This window comes from Artemia franciscana, chromosome 17 (genome assembly GCF_032884065.1).
Source record: "Artemia franciscana chromosome 17, ASM3288406v1, whole genome shotgun sequence".
In the NCBI taxonomy this organism is placed as follows: Eukaryota; Metazoa; Arthropoda; class Branchiopoda; order Anostraca; family Artemiidae; genus Artemia; species Artemia franciscana.
Genome location: NC_088879.1, coordinates 24481502 through 24504154, shown reverse-complemented (window position 1 = coordinate 24504154; position 22653 = coordinate 24481502). Strand labels below are relative to the sequence as shown.

General features: G+C 35.9%; 1 protein-coding gene across 1 annotated transcript in view; it reads right to left on the bottom strand.

The window, feature by feature from the left end:
- Window positions 1-22653, bottom strand: part of LOC136038043 (structural maintenance of chromosomes protein 1A-like) — a 122691-nt gene that overhangs the window by 76582 nt on the left and 23456 nt on the right. The window contains exons 4-7 of the mRNA XM_065720992.1: window positions 16001-16169; window positions 11481-11693; window positions 10569-10820; window positions 1650-1864 (exon numbers count right to left, since the gene is read on the bottom strand). Coding sequence (XP_065577064.1) covers window positions 1650-1864; window positions 10569-10820; window positions 11481-11693; window positions 16001-16169 — 849 coding nt within the window. The remainder of the gene's footprint in view (window positions 1-1649; window positions 1865-10568; window positions 10821-11480; window positions 11694-16000; window positions 16170-22653) is intronic.

Here is a 22653-nt window from a genome sequence, read left to right as displayed (position 1 = left end):
TGGCAACAGCAGAATGTGCAGCAAATCCACACTGAAAGCCCAACTGATGAAATGAAGCATAGAACTTACTCCCGAACTAATCTATAGCAACTAAAATTCGAACAGTTTGCACAGTAGCAACAGGCCGGAACAAAGTACATTGAGCAGCGGTTTCAGACTTCTTAAGAATGGACGCGATATCACCAATACAGAATGCCGAGGAGACAATACCTATGGTAAGGATCATCTGCCCGAGCAAAGTTTGGTGTTGCACGAGTGGCCACCATGCTTGATTTGCCGACTCCTCCCCAAATCAATACGGGAAGACGACTTTGGTTTCAGCCACTTAAAAGTCGACAACTACCGAAGTAAGATCCATAATGCCATCAAATGGACCCTGAGGGCTAATTAACAGCCCTTGAAGAACAGAAAGAAGACCAGAACCCTTCAAGTTGTAGCCTTATTGTTTGTGCTTTGATGCTTTACCAAATGGGATTTAGTTTATATGTGGATTTTTCTTTAGTTTATCTTTCTTTCTTTTTTTTTTGCATAGCGATAGTTGTTTTTCTTTGACGTTTCTTTTAGGCTAGTTTTTTTTCTGTTGATAAAGGCTTTCGGAAGCAAAGCCAAAATATTCGAATTTTTTTTACTATTTTTGAATCAGAAAGTTTTTTTTTTTATTTAAGACTACCTCATTAAAAAAAAATGTCGATTTTGTACATATCAAGCACGTACTCAGGATTTCACTACCGAAGGGCGAGGGGGGAGTTTCAATAACACAACAAATAGGCGAATTATATGGAAAACGGTGTAAAAGAAAATCCTTCGAAACCATTGAGAGTAATCGACGTTTCAGTTCGTTTTCTTTTTTTTTTTTGGTGGCAACCCTGTCACCAAGCCTTTCAGTAGCAGAAATTTAACCCCAGGCCGTGTATTACAAGCACAGCATTAGTTCACAGTCGTATCACATGGTAATTATATGACAGACGCAAGACAACATATAATTGGCACATCAGATATAATACATTGTGTTTTGGAGAACGAAAAAGAGGGAATGCTCACTAAAAAAGGTGAAGAAATGCTAAAAGAACGAAACATACGAAAGGGGAAAAAAACAAAAAAAGGGCCTCTACCTTAAGAGTCCGACACGAGAGTTTTTACGCAAAACTTGTGCTCTGCAACATGTAGAGAAACTTATCCGAAGCAAAGCGCATCTAATTGCATCAGTGACGCATATCATACGCTTAGAGGTATTTTTATTTGGGCCACAAAACGACGAAAATCCATGATCAAAGAATGTGATCACCAAAGCAAATACTTAGCATCATTTTTAGTAATTAATTATGGTAAAAAAAAAACAATCTTAAACTTCAATTATTCCTGGTTGTCCACAAATTTACCGAGTATCAAAATCATATTCACCCAGAAGAGGGGGAAATCAAAAAGAGTCCCTGCTACCTTTGATTGATTCAATGGGACATCCCAATTTTTGTGAAAAATGGTGGCCTAAAAATGTAATATATTAACAATTCTTCTTTTTAAGTTTGTTACTCGGGGTGCTATAATTTCTATTGCACAAAGTTTCAGTTTTTCGTATAATTTTCAGTACATATCAAAAACTTCAATTCACAAATGTTGTTCCAGATTTTATCTTAATCTTGCTTATTTACCTTATATGTTCCACCAGTTTTTCCAATCTCTTTTCTGCCTCTGCCAACTCGTGTTGTTTTTGGACAAGTCGATTTTGGAGGTCATTTCTTCTTCTAGTCTCATTGTCTAGACGATCTTGATCCGTTTTCTGCTCACGATTCACTTTTTCCAGATTCTGGAGCTGAATGCCAGACTGACGGAGAGCTTCCGTTTTCAGTCTTTTATACTCATTCACCTGAAATAATTTGAAAATGGAGGTAACGATTTCAATAATGAAGAGGTCTCGATTTCTAAGCACAAATAACAGGTTGCATGTCCTAAACTTAACAAGAGAGAGGCTAAATAACTTATCTGGGTGTTATTTCTAAGGAGGTGCAATTCAAGAAGCTGAAACTTTTGGGGGAAGAAACATTCATTATGCCCTACCATCAACCATGCCCATACTCCCATACTAACCATAATAATATACTCTCATTCTAAGCTTAAAAAACAAGATGTATGTCAATACAAATACTGAAGCTCCTAAATACATCTGAGAAGCCATCAGGTGTTCAGTAGCCATCAGTAATATTAAATACTGCCTGAAAGAGTTAGGGTAAGTAATTATTCTTGAACACTAGTCTCTAAATATTTAATCAAAATCACTGGGTAAATAATTCAATCGCTCCTCGGACGTATTCTAAACACGAGTTTGAGCATTTCGTACCCTGTCAAAAATTCCTTTTACAGTGGCATTGGTAAAAGTTGTGATCACGTATCAGACAATAGTAAAAAGAGTTATAGTCGAATCTGAGTTTACTCCTTCGTAGCTTTTTCATTTATTGAGCTGTAAGACCTTTGTGTATTTTTATGTCACTTATTACTTACCAGGTGACATATAGCGATCGCAATTTCTGTATGTCTGCCTGTCTGTCTGTTGGTCCCAGTTTTGCTAGATCAGGCACTTCCAGATAAGCTAGGACGATGAAAAGTTGGTAGGCACATCACGGACCAGACCAGATTCAATTAGAAATAGTCACTTCCTTAATTTGATCATCTGGTGGGGGGAGGGGTGAGTGGAAAAACGATTAATTCGGAAAAATTAGAAAAAATGATGTATTTTTAACTTACTAACGGGTGATCGAATCTTAATGAAATTTAATATTTAGAAGGACCTCGTGTCTCATAGCTCTTATGTTAAATCCTGACCGGATCCGGTGACATTGGGAGGAGTTGGAGGGGGAAACTGAAAATCTCAGAAAACACTTAGAGTGGAGAGATCGGGATGAAACTTGGTGGGAAGAATAAGCACAAGTCCTAGATAAGTGATTGATATAGCCGGACCGGATCCGCTCTCTTTGGAGGAGTTGGAAGGAGGGATTTCCAGTGCTTTTACGGGTTCAGTGCTTCTGGAACTGATAGGACGATGAAAATTGGTAGGCGTGTCGGGGACCTGCACAAATTGACTTGATAGCAGCTGTTTTACCGATTTACCATCTGGGGGGAGAGGGAGGCAAAATCATGGAAAATGAGGTATGTTTATCTCACGAATAGGTGATCGGATCCTAATAAGACTTGATATATAGAAAATTGTCACGTCTCAGATGCTCCATTTTCAATTCGGATCGGATCCAGGGACATTGGGGAGTGGAGGGGGGAAATGGAAATCTTGGAAACCGGAGTACCAAGTCTAATTTTAGGTTCCCACCTCGTCATAAATGCCATATGAGCTATTGTTTATTCAAAGGAGAGTGCTGGAAGACATTCCAATTTTTTTATGTGATGAGCCTAAGGCTCTTACGAAAAAGTTGGGATCAATTCTAGATTTAAACAATGGGTAATAGCTACGTATTCGGCAACCTAAAAAAGATGAAATGGGGGTATCGTAAAATACAACACTATAAGAACGAACTGAACATAGTCACCAAAGGCAGTAGGTCTTTTTGTAGTATTCACACCACTAAGTCTTGGGCATTGTTTTTTATTCGCGTTTTATTATACGTAGATTTAGTTCTCAGACATGAATAAAAAAAACTCGAAATATAGACCCTAGTACTCAATATCAATGATCCAGATTTTTTATGAGTAAGGGACTAGAGTAAATAGGACTAGGGTAAACAATCACCTTCCAGATAAAATCTTGGTGATATTTTAAAGCAGTCGTGGCAACTAAGTGAAACTTACAGGAATCAGTAAAATACCAAATATTATAAATTTTTGAAAGCTTGGTTGATCTAGCTCAACTATTCAAGAAAATTCACCCAGAAAGCGATTGCTTACCATACTAAAAGGCTATTCACTTCTTAGACCAGATGAAGAAAAAATTGGCTATAGACAAGGCAACAAACGGATAGGAACCTTCGGGAGAGGGGGGGGGGCTCGTGTTTTCGAAAACTAATTTTATATTTTTGTGCTATATCTCATTTACGAATGGTAGAATCAATACTTTTTATATGAGCTATCAAAAATCTATCTACGATGTTCTGGTATCCCGCTTTCCCCACCCCTTGAGAAATGGCATAAAAAGTGCCGTTTTTCGGGCCATATGGCACTTGAGGATGGCAGAATGTAAATAAGCCGCGTACACATGATAAATAGCTTTTTAAAGAGCTCCTAAGCATCTCTCTATGATGTTCTAATAGCCCGCAAGGGCTGGAAAAAAAGAGACAGTTTCGACGTGTTTAAACTTTTAGTTCCTATGAGCTGAGGCTAGCTCTTTACTAGGTTACAGCTAAAGCTTCAACCATGACAAAGAGTTCACTGCACATTCTCTCGAGTCAAAATTGAAATCTCTGAAATCTAGTAGATGGTATAATTTATAAAAACCTAGTAATATAAGCTACAGTTATAATTGAGCCATTAAACATATATCTCCGATGGTGTGACAGCTGCTAATGTTTCAGTAGCTTACTCGTGAGCAGACGATTTATGAAACTTACTAAGGGGGTTGGGAAGGGGAGAGTATGGGAGGGATTCTTGTATGCCTCCAGTAAAGGGTTCTGAACATAATTATCATAATATTACCTGTTTTGTACTTCAGAGCTTTTCCACTTAAGAAGTGACGCCAAAAGTGTTATTTTCACTGCTATATCGCACTTACGAATGGTAGAATTGATAAAACAAAAGAAAAGCGCAATGATATGAGCAATAGCTTTCAAATAGGCCATTATACATAACTCTTATAAGTTCTGCTGGCCCAATAGCCTCAGTTTTTCCACTTGAGACATGGCACCAAAAGAGCAGTTTTAGTGCCATTTAGAACTTGCAGATGGTATAATTTATAGGAAGTATGTAGATACGAGCAATATCTTTTATATGAGCTATAAAGAATCTATCTACGATGTTCTAGTAGCCTGCTAGCATCACCACTTGAGGAATGGCACAAAAAGTACAATTTTAGTGCCATATGGCAATTGCAGATGACAGATGAATTTATAAAAAGCATGTAGATATAAGAAATAACTTGTGAGTGATCTATTAAGCATCTCTCTATGATGTTATGGTTACCTGCTAGGTCTGAAAAACAAATTAACGGGGGACATATCAGTGCTACCGGTGCAAAAAAAGCGATTTTCTTTGTTTTTCAAGGAGGGGAACTGTAATTTCCCTGTATAAGGGTTTTGACCATGCTGACGCCAATGGTACAGTTTTCATTTTGATCTGCCACCATTTTCGAGAGGTTTCAACCTCTTTTTCGAAATCACCATAAATTTATTTTTGGAACAAATTAACTTTTAAAAAGAACCGAAATAATAGTTACAATTCTTGAATCAGTGTCAGATGGCAATATTTTTCATTAGCATTTGTTTTTAAATGCCTTTTTTGACTTTTACGTTACACTGTTCCTCAAGCATATGATGCAAGGTGTCTCCATTTACAGGTAATAAGAACATCAGGTTCCTGCATGTTTACCTACTGGCTAGGTAAACGTCGTTACCAGTATTAAATAAAAAACACAAGTTTTTTGAAATGAAAGCAAGGAGCGACATTAAAACTTAAAACGAACAGAAATTACTCCGTATATGAAAGGAGCTTTTCCTCCTCAACACCCCGCTCTTTACGCTAAAGTTTTTTATTGTTTTAAAAAGTAGAGTTGCGAGAAAGAATCAAACCTTAGCGCAAGAAGCAGGGTGTCGAGGAGGAAAAGCCCCTTTCATATATGGAGTAATTTCTGTTCGTTTTAAGTTTTAATGTTGTCCTTACATTCATTTCAAAAAACTTGTTTTTTTTATTTAATTTCTGAAAGTTTTTGAATTAATGCATGTCTGATTTTGGCTCTTCGTATATAAATTATTAAAATGAAATTTGCATATTAATTCTTTTTTTGGCTAAATGGCTTTGTCTTAGTTTTGATCAGACGATTTTGAGAAATAAGGGGTGGGGATGGAGGCCTAGTTGCCCTCCAATTTTTCGGTTAGTTAAAAAGGCAATAGATCTTTTAATTTTTAACGAATGTTTTTATTAGTAAAAAATATACGTAACTTAAGAATTAACTTACGTAACAAACTTTTATATTCTTATATTTTTGATTATATATATGAGGGGGTTGGTCCCCTCGTTAATACCTCGCTCTTCACACTAAATCTTGTTTTGTCCCAATTCTTTAAGAATGACCCCTGAATCAGATAGGCCATAGAATAAATAGTTGAAATTACTTTAAAAAATTTTAGCATAAAGAGCGAAGTATTTATCTCCTCCTAAATACCTCGCTCTTTATGCTAAAGTATTTCTAGAACCCCTCATATGCGTAATAATCTCTGTTCGTTTTAAGTTTTAATGCCTCTCCTTACTTTCAATTGAAAAAACTTTTTCATGTTTATATTTTCATTGTTTTGTTTTTTTAATAGTAATACTAGAAATTCCTGCGCCCTTTTCATTGAATTTCTCTTCCCCCATGAAATATTCCTCCAAGGAAAGATCCTCCCATATAGCCCCCTCCCCTAAACCCCACACCCAAACCAAAAAAAAATCCCCTGATAACGTCGGTACACTTCCCAGTAACGATTACTATATGTAAACATTGGTCAAAGTTTGTAACTTGCAGCCCCTCCCCCAGAGACTGTGGGGGGTAAGTCATCCCCAAAGACATAGTTATTACGGTTTTCGACTATGCGGAACAAAATGGCTATCTCAAAATTTTGATCCGTTGACTTTGGGAAAAAATGAGCGTGGGAGGGGGCCAAGGTGCCCTCCAATTTTTTTCGTCACTTAAAAAGGGCACTAGAACTTTTCATTTCCGTTAGAATGAGCCCTCTTGCAACACTCTAGGACCACTTGGTCGATACGATGACCCCTGGAAAAAAAACAAACAAACAAACAAATAAACACGCACCCGTGATTTGTCTTCTGGCAAAAAATACGAAATTCCACATTTTTGTAGATTGGACCTTGAAATTTTTCTATAGGGTGCTCTGATACGCTGAATGCGATGGTGTGATTTTCGTTAAGATCCTATGACTTTTTGGGGGTGTTATCCCCTATTTTCCAAAATAAGGCAAATTTTCTCAGGCTCGTAACTTTTGATGACAAAGACTAAATTTGATGAAACTTATATATTTAAAATCAGCATAAAAATCCAATTCTCTTGATATATCTTTTAGCATCGAAATTCTGTTTTTTAGAGTTTCGTTTACTATTGAGTGGGGTCGCTCCTTACAACAGTTCGTTACCACGAACTGTTTGATAGAGCTCTCCGGAACTGGTTGGTGATGTACTTATAGAAACAACCATTTATATCACATCAAATCTCTCACCAAGAGGTTGTGCAGCTACTTGATAGGCGCTACAACTCACCTATTTTGGATCCTCTAGAGTGGTACCAGTAGAGTTCCAGGAGCCCCGGCAAAAAGCGGACATTCAGATTCGGGAAAAGGTGTAATGTATGACTTGTAGATACGAATAATTGAACAAGGCGGTAACAGTTCTTAGAACAAAGCATTCTATCCAGCTTCGTCACATAGGAAGATTGGACACAATGGAAATATCGGAGGAGAAATGAATTCCCAAGAGGCAGAATTTGTCAACCCTCTTGAAAGCTAAACACTTGAAGATAAAGCCAGGATGTCAATACGAGACTTTTGACTGGATGATCAGTAGCCTTAGGGTACATCGGGTGACCTTAGTCTTGAATACATCGAATTTGGCTATCCAGAAAGCAAATCGCTTTTATCTATAGGAGATGCAATTGCACGAACAGGGAATTTTTACGGAAGCTCCAAGTTTATTGGACAGTGAAATGGTGTAGACGGTTAACAAGATTATCTCCTATCTCGTTAATATAAACCAAGAAAAGTATGGGGTCTAAGGATACTTTCCTTAGCATCCCCAGCCTCAACAAGACAGTCACTGGAAATAAGCCTGTTGAGAACAAAACAGGTAACATGATTTCTTAGAAAAATCCACAGAGGCTCATGTAAACGACCACAAACACCGTCTTCTTGGATTTTTTTAACCAACCATTAAGCCAGACTCTATCAAAAGCTTTTGCAATATCAAACGCTAGCGCCATTATATCATGTTCTTGTGTCAGACGTTGATGCTGGGTATTCAGGTAGTCAAGTGTCGAGGGTGTCTGGCGGAAACTATACTCCGTATCGCTAAAAAGATCATTTGAATCCATGTATGTGAAAATAATTTGATTAGAAATGCCCAGTAAGATTTTACCATCAATATTAGAGAGAAAACTTATCGGTCTGCTTATCGGCGTATGTGAGCAAATACATGTAGAGTTGCTATCTGATTTGGGAATAAGGATGATATGGATGGACTTTCACACTCTCGGGAAAGATCAGAAACGAAAGCAGAAACCAAAAAGTGGTGACAGAGGACCTGCTAGTTTGGCACTACACTGATTAAGGACAATATATAGTATGTAATCTGTACAGTGATTTTCTTATATCAAATTGCTGTAAAGCACTTGGAATCTCAGGGCAGAGTAGTTGACACGGTTGAGGACTGTGAATGTGCGATGAAGAATCAGGGAATCCCTTATTGTGGTCCCCAAGGATTGAAAACAAGCACGTGTACAGGATTCTCTTTGTGGAGGGGAAAGGCAACAATGAAGTTTTTCGGGGGGGGGATGCTTAAAACATATTTTGTTTCACATTTTGAAAGAAGAGGCCCAGTAATTCTGGAAAATTTACAATTTCAGGGGGTAGATTCCCCTCGGTACATCCTTCTTGAAAACTCGGCAAAGGGCTCGGCAATGACTTCAATCTTCGCCTGAGATGAATTGTATTCCTATTAGTCTGAAGGGATGGAATATATTTTCTTTTACACTCTCTTACCAACTTTTTGCGGGAGTATTTTGGACTTTGGTGGCACAATCCCCTTGCATTGTAAACGGCAATGGTTAATCACACGAACAGTCACTACACACTTTTACGAATCATACACAATTCATAGTACGACTTTGCTCTTGGACAAAAGTCAGCGCTTATGGACTTCTGTTATACACTCATAGCCATGTTATGATCGACACTAAACCCAGATTTACCTTTCTTGATATCTGTTGCGTTAGACGTTATTTTATTCGACGTAGATAACTTCGAAGACCACACTGCCTTTCCATGACGAAAGTAAAACAGTTAAAAATAGGGATGAAACCTTTTTATTGACAGTGAATAGATATAAAATTATTTAACTGGATATTTCGAACACATATACAGTGTTCGAAATATTCAGTTAAATAATTTTATATCTATTCACTGTCAATAAAAAGGTTTCATCCCTATTTTGAACTGTTTTACTTACGTTATTTTATCGTTCCAATTATGTGCAGCGTATTTACTCCAAAGGCCGTTCTAATCCCCTTTATTGTATTTAGCAAAAGCAGGAAGATTCAGCTAAAAATAGTTAGGATGCTCTCTAAGGACTACATTAGGACCACAAGATTTGTTAAGGCCCATGAAGGTTTCAAAATCAAAAAGTTGTTCAAGCCCATGGGACAGAGACATACAAGTCACATCAGTCAATCTACTGCCAAGCCCTAATTTGTGTTGGACTTTGAAATCAACATGCAAAATGATGATTGCTTTCGGAAATTCTCACCTGATGCGATCGAGGGAAGTACCAAGGTAGCTGGTTATTCCAACATTCGGGGGATGCATTGTACCAATAATGATACATTTTTTTGAAGGTTCACTTTAACGCACAGTGCCTCTTTATCCTTTCAGTTTGAAACATATAGGCATGTATATGGAATGCGACTCTTGTAGGTAAACAGTAACAACTTTCCTTCCTCCCAACACACACAGTAGGTAGCACCATCTCGGCGAATTCTATCTCGCCTGACGATTATGTATCAATGTGCGACAACTTCACTATTCAGCATCCCTTGGTTGAGATTACTCTTCACATAGCACATTATACCCGACTAGAATGTATTAATAAAAGAAAGGTACTAACCAAACCTGAGGCCTCAGACACTACAGCTGCCTACCGTTAACAATTTCGTGTTTGTAGCCTGGAGACAAGCAGAACATCCTTTACAAAGTCAGTCCGATCCGGGGCTTATCAACTTTTGATTTAAAACCAGTTAAAAACGAAACTCTGCAGAGTGGTTAGTCCAGGCAAACTATCGAAAACATACTCATAAGGGTCAATACATTTCACAGGTGGCGACCAGAGCCAAAGAATCCTATACTTATACTCACCAGTGTAGGTAATATCTCGGGATGGGTTGCACCGACACCAAATTTGGAGGGGAGCATTTTCCTAACAACTCCTACCCCACCTGTCAATCGGTAGACTAAGTTGGTAGAAGCAGGAGTAACACCAGCAGGCTGTCTACCGCCAGGTTAGAGTATATAGAAGTTTATTTTAACAGGTGAACCAATTAAGACTAATGCTTTTTTGCAAGCTTCGATATATATATATATATATATATATATATATATATATATATATATATATATATATATATATATATATATATACAATGCTTGAAGGAAATTCAATACCTGAGCCTCTTCAAGATGGACATTTCTTCCTTGACTTTGAGATTCAAGCTGTGCTTGTGCTTCGTATTCAGCTTTTAAATTCTCAACCTGTTGAATTTTGGTTTGAAGCTGCATAATGTCTTCTTTATGGGCGTCTTCAGCTTTCTTCGCCTGTTGTAGAGACTTTAGGGCTGATTGAACTTTCTTCTCCATATGAGCAACATTTTCTTTGGATTTAATGTAGTGGGGTCGCAGCTTTTCAATCTCTGATTCCTAGAAAAGACATTGGGATATAGTTCTGAAGCGTCAGAGAAATTTTTAAGGATGACTGACCCCTCTCTCTCCAATTTGTACGATATTGAGATACTATGAGATATCAAGATATTAAATCTTGAGACTTAAAGGTCATCCCCTCTCCCACTGCACATTAATGATATTACTAGTTGTTGAAACCTGTAACGATTAGAAATTAATATAAATAAAAAATTTAAGTGAAAAAACAATTACTTAATTCATTAAAAACTTGCATACAGATCTGAATCGAATCAACCATAACAAAGTAGATCTTTAGGCCAACATTTTTCCAGAAATGGGGAGGGTTCTTTGGAATTAAAAGGGTGTACAGTGTGGTATCTTTGGCACCGAGTAAGATAACTGTTGTCTCCCTTAGAGATACAATGATTATTTTGGGTCACGGCGCTCATACTTCTCAAAATGGCAAATATGGCTTAAAATCCAATTCCTATATAATCAAAATTAAAAATACCCAACGGAACTTCAAAACAAATATCAATAAAAATCATAGCAAATACAATAAAATTATGGCTGCCCCTTACCGTTCATTTACTTCAGCTATATAGTACACGTCAATTCCTTTTAAGCTCATAAGAAGTAAAGAAGAAGAAGAAAAAAAATCAAGAAAAATGAACTTACAATTCCTCTGGCCGTTTGCTCAACTTGTGCCACTTCTCGCTGAACCTTGGCTAAATCTTTCTTCTTATCCTTATTAACTTCTTCTATTTTCTGCTTTTTCTTCTCGATCTTTTCTGCTTCGCCGCGCTTTTTTTCAAGCTCCTTTTCAAGTCTATCAAGCTCCAATTCTGTATGGTACAGACGAAACAAGAAATACTCCACATGCTTTGTTGCCTGAAAAGGAAAAGTAAGATTTAACTCTTCCAGAAATACCTTTAACTATGTATGCTTTCATCTTCTGAAGTTTTAAGATAAAAGAATCAGATAAAAAGAAACCGACTAAGCACTTGATTATGCAGTCAAAAGGATGATCGTTTCAAATAAGAATCCCCCCCCCCAAAAAAAAAATCAAGTACTGAATGAAATGGTCTTGAGCACATTACCAAATAATTCAAAAATATTTAACGCTGACCGCATAAATCACAGCTGTCTACAGTCTCATTCAGAGATGAAGAGTCGCGAATTCTCGGTGGCTGGCCATTGTGGCATTTTCTGTGGCAAAATTTCAGTGGCATTTTCATAATTCGAACAGCTATTCCTCAAACAATGTCTTAATACAAGCTAGAATTTGCTCTGATCTCCGAGAGTCCTTTCATAGATTTGTAACAGCTGTCATACACTTGGAGAGTGATTTTGCTAATAGCTTAGAAAGAATCCATGGGAAGTTGATTTTTAGATAGGAAATACACCAGTTAATTATATTAGCTTTCTTATAGAAAGTAAGGTGAAGGTTTCAACTGATATTAATTTCTATTTTAGGACAGTAAAACAACATGTTTGTGTCTTATGGGGCAAAAAAAAACTTTATTTGGTTCTTCTTGCCTATATTCGGAGCCGAAGTGGCCGAATTCGGAGCCGCTTACGTGGGGAACTTTGGGACTATATCTCCCTCCTTGGAATGTTAAATTTATTATAAACATTCCTTTATTTCTTGCATAAACCATCTGTTTTTAAGGGTTTAGACAAACTTTCCCCTTCTTTAATTTACTTCCTGTCCAAAACAAGGCGGGTATCTTCCTGGGAAGTGTTGACTAAAAACTCATAAAACCAGGATTAAAATTAGCAGCAAGATCCTAGATTCATTGGTTCCATGGCCGCTAAACCTGGGATTCAATTATAACGGACTTATAGCCCCCTCAAATTTTTTGCCTCTTTATTAATTTTACGATCCGTTCATTTAATCTTGAACCGAACCCAGCAACAGAAATGATAGAGATATCCATGTTTTTCGTGTTTCTATTTTAAATATAAATATTTTAAATATACATGTTTTAGCACTGAATAGGCTATTATAGTGATATTGGTTTAACACTTTTAAACGAATACAGATGCAATAACATTTGAAAACATTGAAGTTTCTGAGCAGAAGATACTGCTTGGCAAAAGCAACTTCAAACACAGATCTAGTTTTGCACGTTGCCAGGTGTTAAGGCGGACACAAAATGAAAAAAGTCTCATATTTTGATATAAAAGTTTACCAGTTGTTGATGACAACAAGGAAATGGGAGATTCAATCCAAGAGAGTTAATCAGTCAATGACACTAATCTTTTCTATAATGGTGAGGAATAGGGAGACTGATCGAAACTAATCCGCTAATGGCGTTATTCCTTATGAAATTTCAAGATAGCCATTTTGCTCAAAATAATCCAAAGGTCGAATAACTATGCCTCTAGGGTTGGCAAAACCCTTTAAAGCCCAGGAAGAAGGCTTTAGAGATATTGCTTGGCAAAATCTCCAAAGCCTTTTGATTGAAAATCAAAAGTACTAGTTACCTTCTCAAGAATCAAAAGTTGTCGCGGCTACCAGCCGCCCCCTCCCCCTCACACCCTCGTTTCCCCAAATGGATCTGATCAAAATTTTGAAATAGTAATTTTTTATAGTATTCGAAAAATCTGAAGTGTTCTATTTTAGCTGAGAAAATATAAAATTTAGTATTTTTAAACCAGTTTATGTCTTAAAACCCGCTTCACTGTAAGTTTCCAATACAAGCATTTAACACCATCCAGCAATATTTAATTTATAGCATTAAATTTACTTAGAAAATTACTTTCTTCGGCTTAATGGTTGTTTATAAAGTTTGATTAAGGGAAGAATCTGATGAAGAACGAGTTTAACTTTACCGTTTGAATTTTGAAAACTAAAATTGAAGAATGGAAAAATAGAGCGTTTGGATTTTTGGACATGAAATGTAAACACTATTCTTGAAACCAACACCAAGCTATTAGGGCCATATTCATATTCAAAACATAAATATAGTTTATTTTCGTGCAATAAGAAATTTTTATTACATTGGCCTTTTTCAAAATTAATTCAGGCCCAAAAGGGAGTTCAATTTTTGATAACTTTAGAAATCTTGTTTTAAGCGCGCTATTTTAGAGTCATGTAAATAAAGTTTCTTTTACCGTTATAACTTCTAATTAATATTTCGCTCTAACGTTAATAACTTTCAATGTTACGCTATTTCAGATACTTACTATTTTACTTGTCTTTTTTAAACTTTTTCTTTAGCATAGTAACTAGTGCTTTAGAAGTTCAATTAAAATTTTTATATTTACGATTATTTAAGCTACCAGGAACGGACCAGCTCTCAGAGATTCTTTCAGTTTTATAGTTATTTTAAATAGCTTACTATAAATTTTCATAAATTACAGCTTGAATTACAATTTATTTACATACAAATTTACAAGTTTGATCTATCATTATGCTAGAGCCTCTACAAATCAAAATATTGTCTAAAACCTCCGACCCCACACTGTATAAATTTAACTTATTTTAGAGAATATTTGCCAGTTTATTCACATTCCCAAACACCTTTGACTTAATGAGTCATTTAATTGTTATTTTTTCTTTTCTTTTAGTGTCTCTATAGGTATGTTAAAGATTGAGTGATTCAGAGCAAATATTTTATGGTTATTGATGCAATGCTTTACTTAGTATATTTATACCATTCCTTTGTTGTTTTCACAGTCAATATTCTAATTTATTAATAAAACAATACTTTTCCCGCAAAAGAAGTTTTTCAAACAAAGGTAAAGAGCTACACTAAACCAAAAATGAGCATAAATAAAGTCAAATATTTTTCCAAGCGCAACCTATTACAAATAACCATCAATAAAAAAAATTAAACCCAGAAAGAACAGAATTTACAATAAATACCAGAGTCAAACTCATACTCAAACAAAGATTGTTTTCAATGAAGTGTAAAATATGTACTGGTCTTTAGAAGGTTTTTTCTGCTCGTTTTCAGTAACAAAACTTTTGTGGAAAATGTATTAGTAATTAATTTTTATAATAATCAATCCAACTAATCAGTGCAAAAAATTCCGCACCAGTTTTCGCAATATCGGCGTGGACATTCCCCACAGCCCGGGCACGGTATTAAAAGTTCAAGACTGGAGACCATACAAGCTACTGGCTTCGCATTGTATGTAGCAAACAAACATACAACAGGCATCTCACTTAATTAGAAAGAAGGTCGAATAGCTGTAGAGGGTTCACCGGGAGCAAAGGAAACTTCGAGACCTGCTCACCTGTCCCCTGCAATTTAAGGCTAATTAAAACCGGCAGGTACCTATAGGGCACTTCCTGCAGGTTCTCTCCCCTCTTCTGCTTGCTCCCAAATGACTCACTCGGCGCTGTTGATGCGCCTTAAGAAAAAGGCTGAAATCGTTCCAGAAATTATATAAGGGCGTAATACAAACTCATTCAATAATGTTTACAATCAGGCGATACATGTAAAAATTACCCAAATTATAAATGAATGTCTTGAATCTGGGTAATCTTGACTCGTAACAAAATATTATGAAATAACAGACTAAATTATCAACGGTCATTGAAATAATTCGATTTCAAACCACTGAAGTAATCCAAGATGATATTTCGACTCTGATTCTAGGTCAAGTTTAACCATAGCAAAATATTATAAAATAACAACTGAATTAGCTACGGTCACTGAATTAATTCAAGTTCATAGCACTTAATAAAAGTCCAAAGCAGGCTTTAAAATCCAAAAAGATGTTCTCACTCTGAAGACTAAATGAAGGCTAATATATAGGATAAATTTTTGACTCCCTAGAATAGCATTCTTAAAGTTTTCTGAACAACCGAGATTTTTCTTGTTTTATATTTTTCATACAAACTTCAGAAATTTCACTTATATATCTAATGAGCATATTTATACTTTAGACATTAAAACAGTGACTTCCAGGTCTCAGGATCTTTTAGCAGCCACAAGTTATTTGATTGGGACACACTTGTTATTGGCTACTGGTTTGCTTTTGGTAAGGATAGACTTGGTTACTCTTAACTCAAAATCGCACAGTGCAATCATGTGGCGGTATTAATAAAACAAACTGCTTTACTGTCTTGAATGAAGAAGACAAAAAATTAAATCCAGATCAGAATCAGATCTACACATGTATTTGGGTAGGGGACCTAAGCACCAGTAGGGGATCTACACAACATTCTCAAGATAGCTTACCAACTCCTCTGTCAATCTTTGATACTTATCGGCTTCTTCTTTTTCCATTTTAGCCTCTTTCCTTTCTGCAGCAATGCCTTTCTTCTTCTGATATGTATGCTGCGTTTCCTCTTCTGCTTTTAACATCTCAGCTTTTAATTTTTCATACTCTTCTTTTAATGCACCAGACCTATAAGCAATAGAGTCATATCAACTAAAGTAACACAAAATACAATATATGGACATAAAATAAAATTTAAAGGGGAGCATTAAAACCAGAAAATTCATTTCAAGGACAAATATTGCAGTCCAAAGCTGTAATTTATTGTAATTCTACAACAAGATATAATTCATTTCCTACAAAAGAAATTTTCAAACATGTTTAAAACCAAATTTAAACCCAAAAAGCAGATCATACGATCAATCAAGTATCTTAACGCAGTATCCAAAATTAGGTTGCTTTCTTTCTATGACAACATTGACAGTTAAAAAAGTACGAAAAATTTGGATATTTCGGCCACATACACCAGTGGTCGTCATCAGCAGAAAAACTGATGATGACAACCACTGGTGTATGTGGTCGAAGTATCCAAATTTTTTGTAACTGTTTTCACTGTCTAATAAAATGACTTATCCCTATCTGAACTTTCATTTGTTCGATCAAGTATGTCGATTGTAAGTGGATGTGTTTTGAGTTTATTTAATTTTAACAAACGGAACCTGAAACAAATGAAATAAAAATTGAGATTAATTTTTAAACTGGTTCGAGCCCTCAGTCTTTGATCTTACTATATCAAGGTTTGCCGGCATCGTTCAGCGAAAGATAAACTTTTTTTTTCCTTAGTACTTACAATCTTGTTTAAAGACAAAATAACTTAATAGACCATTCAAATCAAAGAAAATAAAGGTAAAAATTATTTAATTATTTCCAGAAAAAAAAACGGATTGAACCAATTAATCGAACATATCGATTTTAAGCGGAAGCGTCTTATATTCATTTCATTTTGACTAAAGTCAAATAACACCTTGCAAAATGACATAGCCAATATCTAAAACGGATTAGCTCATACACTTCCTAAAATGAAGCGAAATTATGATTTTACTTATAAAGGCATGAAAATACAGTTCGTGGAATAATACTTCCAAAATCTTTTATTGGAAAAAATGAATTCATTCAGCATTATATCCTTCTAAGTACTCCCCTTTAGCTGTCATGCCCCTTTCGTTCGTATTTTCTGGCCTGTGAAGAACTCACTACATTGTTCCTGTTACTCTTGACAACGCCTCTGATATTGACTCTTTATTGGTTTCAAAAGTCTGAAAATGGTGCCTTTTTAATTTTCATTTAACATTTTGGGCTAAGAAAGTCAAAGGGAAATAAATCCAGTTAGTAGGAGGGTAGGGAGTTCGAAAACCATTTTGGTTAAAAACTGCTTGAGGAGAATTTCAGTATGAGAGGGAGCGTTGTCACGACGATGGTACATTGATCTATGACTGATTTTGCCACAAATCAGGCCTGTTTCTTCTAATTTTTTCATGCAGTTGCTTCAATACTTCTAGCTAGAAAGTAAAATCAAATGTCTGATTCCGAGAAACACGTTCTTGAAGTACCCATTCCACTTGAATAAAAAAAAGCATCGCTTTGACTTTTGTTCTGGTATCCTGACTTTTTTTTTATCAACATCCTGCCCTCTCTGAACATCACCAGCTGCTTGAAGAACAAACGTCTTTTCTGAAAACTATCTCTACAAACTAGGTTCACCATCTCAAGAATTTCCGAGTTCGCTTTCCTGGCTGTCAGAAAGAATTTTATTACAACCCATGATCAATTCCCATCATACCAATAGCAAAACACAAGTACAAAACAGAGCAAAAATCAAGAAATATAGTCTAAAGAAAGGAAAACAATTTCACAATTGAACGAGATGCAAGTGACAATTGCATCACTGCTATCAAACCTCCAGTGTTATCAATCTTTCGTACCAATAGCCAAACATACGAATAAAATCAGAGCTATAACCAAGACAACATGGTCTAAAGAAATGAAAACAATTGCAAGACTGAATGAAATGCAAGCGAACATTGCATCACTGCTATCACACTTCCAGTGTTGTCAGTTCATCGTACGAATAGCACAACACACGTACAAAAACAGAGCTATAACCAAGACAACATGCTCTAAAGAAATGAAAACAATTGCTCGACTCAACGAAATTTAAGCAAACATTGCACCACTGCTATCACTCCCCCAGCGTTGCAATAACATTCACAACACAATGAATCCGTGAATTTTTTTTTTCATAGCGATACTAAAACCAGAAACGAGTAGAAAAAAATTTATTATCTCGAACTTAAAACGAACATAAATTACTATGAAGCTTAAGCCAAACTTTGCACTTGACAGATTGATTGAGATATTGCCAATTGACATTTTAAAACTTCTGCTTACATATTAATTTTCAGCTCGTTTGGGTAAAACGAAATTAAAAGGCAGATAGTATCAAAAACAGCCTTTGTTTCCTTACTGAATAAAATTTATTTTGCACTGAGTAAAGCCGCAACAATTTGAACAGTAATCAACGTTTCGAATTGAACAGTCCTTTATAACACTATATATTTGGACCGCTACAACTTTGCTTTAAGCATTATGATTTAATTTTATTGGTTTTTTGAAAAACGTTTAACACTAATAAATAAATGAATGGATCTATTTTTTTATGCAGAGAAACATTAAATTTACGTAGAAAGCCAATATTATGAAAATATCAGAATTAACTGTGTTCCAACACTCGCTTTTTCACAAGCTTTCAACACTATTTTCCCTATTTATTCATAAGTGTCTAGGTTTGTTAAATAATAGTGGCGTCAATTCACGAAGATGGAAAAAAGGTGTTTTTTCAAAATCTAGCAGGGTATATGCCTCCCTGCCTATCCCCCTAATTTACGCCAGTGGTTAAAAACAGTTTGAGCCCCAAAGAACTAAAGAGTTGTGCAAAGGATAGAAAAATATGAATATTGGGCAATTCACTAAATTGAAATTTGCTATATTGCTTATGTTTTGGCTTTTCTTTTACGTCATAATTATTATAGATAGCATTAGAAACGGCACCTAGTTAAAAAAGATCAAACTGTTTTCAAAATTACTTCGTTCGGATTTAAATTTAGAGCATCTGGTTAAAAGCTTGAACATTGAGTCAATTGAAAATTGTCAGGAAGAAGTTGATTAATATCCTTTTTGGCCAAATATCCTTTTTTTGTTCTATATATTAGGTTTAGTGCCTTATATATATTTTCTGCCATTTTTTTCCTTGACTGGATGTCAAAACTAGATCCACCTGGCCCCCTTCTGGAAGGGGGTCAATCCCTGGAAGGATGTAGCACATCCCTCCGATGATGAAGAAGCCACCATGATGACAACACAGTTACAATGATTGCTGTTGATGTCATATCCCCTGGTACCAGTAAGCAATCTGATCCCAATGATGGTTACCAGCTAGTTGAAAGCAGAAAAAGAAAGAAACTCTCCAATACCCCACATGAGATTAACTCTAAGCCAGAAAAGCTAAGATTAAACCGAAACAAACCACAAAATCCCCCCTTTTGAAAACCACTTGTGCATTTCACTCCTATTAACAATCCACAACTGGTCACAACTAAAGAAATTTGTAAGTTTAGGTTCCATCCTTACAAATCATTAAAATGCTGTTTTGCTACAAACATTACAAGGAATGGAGTCCTAGATGTTTTTTTTACTGGATGTTCAAATGCCAGAAAAGCCCTACAAATCACCAACATCAATAACATATGAGTTACAGCTAGTGTGAAGTCATTATTACCAGCAGAAAAAAAAATGTGATATATAATGTACCCTCTGAAATACCAATAGCAGATCTTAAAGAAGGCCTAATGAAGTGCGAGGCCCACCAAATTGGTAAGCCAAATGAAGCTAAATTTGTTCTGAGTGAAAGTGTCCTGTTATTTTGCCTGTCTCAATATTCGTGGAAAAAATATCCTTATTTGTCCAACCAAAACCATTTACATTGTACCAAGAAAAGTCAATGCAGTGCACTAAACACATGAAGCTAGGTCATGTCTCCAAAAACTGCAACTCCACAAAAGCCCCATTTAATGTCTGACTTGAAGAGCACTCACGCCCATCCTGTAGCTCTCAGCGTAAATGTGCCAATCGCGAAGAAAATCGTAATTCATTCAACAAAAAAGCTTGCCCCAAATACCTGGAAAGACAACAAGTGTTGAAAATTACCCGGAAAGAAAACCTTCCTGTTTGAATAGTTGCAAAATCATGCAGCAGTATTCTCAAGGAAAACATCCCCACTTTAAAGAATAACACTAAGACTACACCAAGAAAACGGGCCCCTAGTACAACTAGCACACCACAACAAAGATCATCTACAAACAGTATGGCATCTGTATTGACTAGCTCTAAATCACTTCTGGTTTATTTAAATTTCACCCCTTCAGGAGTAAGCTAAAAAACTAGTAAATCTAGTTCCAAAGCTCAAGAAATGAACTTTGTCCCTTCACCATATGTAATCCCCACTTCTGCAATATCTGCCAATGCTCAGATTTCATTATCCAAGCTGATCCGGCACTTGATCTCAGTCACCTTGTTTCCCAAACAGGCATTCCTCAGCATCTTAAGGCTACCATTCTGAGAAATAGCTGTATATTTCTTGAAATCATTTGTAGAAGAAACAGGGTGTGATATTATTAGTATCCTCAACCAATTTGAGGCACTCCATTACCTCATAGAAAATAATGACTACTGATATTTCTGTCCCCTTAAAGATACAATTAATGCAATCAAACTAATGTAGTGCAGCAACATTACATTGCTACATTATTAATGTAATGCAGTAATGTTTGTAGATGATACTATTACTCATTCCCTTTGCCTTCACTTTGTTATGATTTTGAAGTGGATGTAATCGGTGTATCTGTCAAGTTAAGTTCTGGAAAACATAGCAATACTTAAATCCTTTCATAACCCACAGGGTGAAACAGATATCCTTAATATTCTTAAGAAAGAAATAATTGGAGGTAATACCCCGGGAATTTTAATGCTCACAGGACATTATGGGAAATAATAACTTATGAAAATAAATCTGGAAAAAGTAAAGAGCAGCTTCTGGTGAATGAATTGCTTCCACAAGAGTACACAATACGTGTCCACAAATCCCAAACCAAAGTATTTTAACAAAAAAGCAAATTGGTCACTTTTCCAAAATATACTAGCTTCTGAAAATTGCTCAGAGGTATATAACAAGTTGGATATAAATGAAAAAAGGTAAAAAATTATCATCATGTTTGATTACTGCTGCAGATGCTGGTATTCCAAAATATAGAAAGAAGAAAAGGTTGACTGTCGAGAAATTGCCTAAGACATGGTGGAATGAAGACTGTGAAATTACAAAACAAAGTAGAAAAAAAAAGAAAAAATTTTCAGAAACACCCCTCTCCTATCTTAAAAGAATATGCAGAAAATCAGAAGAGACAGCATGGGAAACCTTTTGCTCCCAGATAGAACCCCAAACTGCTGCAACTAAGATCGACCAACATATTAGCAAACTCGACGGCTACAATAAATCTATTGATGATAGAAAATATGATATATGTATCAATAACATGTACATTCTTAGTGAGGGTCATAAAACTGAACTGTTTGCAGAGAAACATAAAAAAGAAATCATAAGACAGACCCCCAGACGACCTCCCTTTTGTGTTCTACCAAAATCTTGCTTACATAAACTTTCCCTTGAAAAATCTTTCCTTTTTGAAGAGACGGAGCGGAAAATTGCCCTTAACAACCCAAGGTCAACTCCTGGACATGATGACATCCATATAAAGTTGATTACACAGGCTCCAGAGATATTTAAATTTGCACTTCTGCATATTTATAATCATATATAGACCCATCATAAAATTCCAAGAGCATGGAAAATAGCCACTATTAACCCCATCCCTAAGTCTAACCAGCCGTCAAACAATATTCAATCTTACAGACCAATTTCGTGCTAACAACACTAGGTAAAATACTGGAACAAATGATTTTAACTAGGCTTGAATAGTTTGTAGAAATAAACCACCTCTATCCCCTTGAACAAAAAGGATTCCGAAAGGGACACTGCTCATACGGCAATATTGCTTGCCTAGAGCATGATATATCAACTTCCTTTAATCAAGGATATTCAATCATTCCCATACTTTTTGATTCAATTGATGCCTATAGTAATGTCATTCATCAGAAATTGCTGGAGGTACTAATGAATTTTGACTTTTCTGTTAGAGTTGTGGCCCTTATTTATGATTTTCTTAAGAACAGAACATTTACTGTGCAGATTGGTAATTCCAGGAGCCATAAAAACCCGATTGGAGAAGGTTTTCCCCCGAGGAGCAATCCTTAATCTCCTTCTGTTTAATATATATAGATATCTAAGGTCCAACTACACCATACGTCGTTTGGGCTTTATACAGATGACCAAGTAATATGGAAGTCAGGCAGGAACGTCCTTAAATTATTCCGAGATCTTCAAAAAGATGTCAACATAATCTCTTGCTTCTCAGAAGTACTAGGTTTTTCTATCTCCGCAGCTAAAACCAAAGCAATCCTATTTACTAGGCGAAAACATGCATCCATACCAAATATTGCCTTG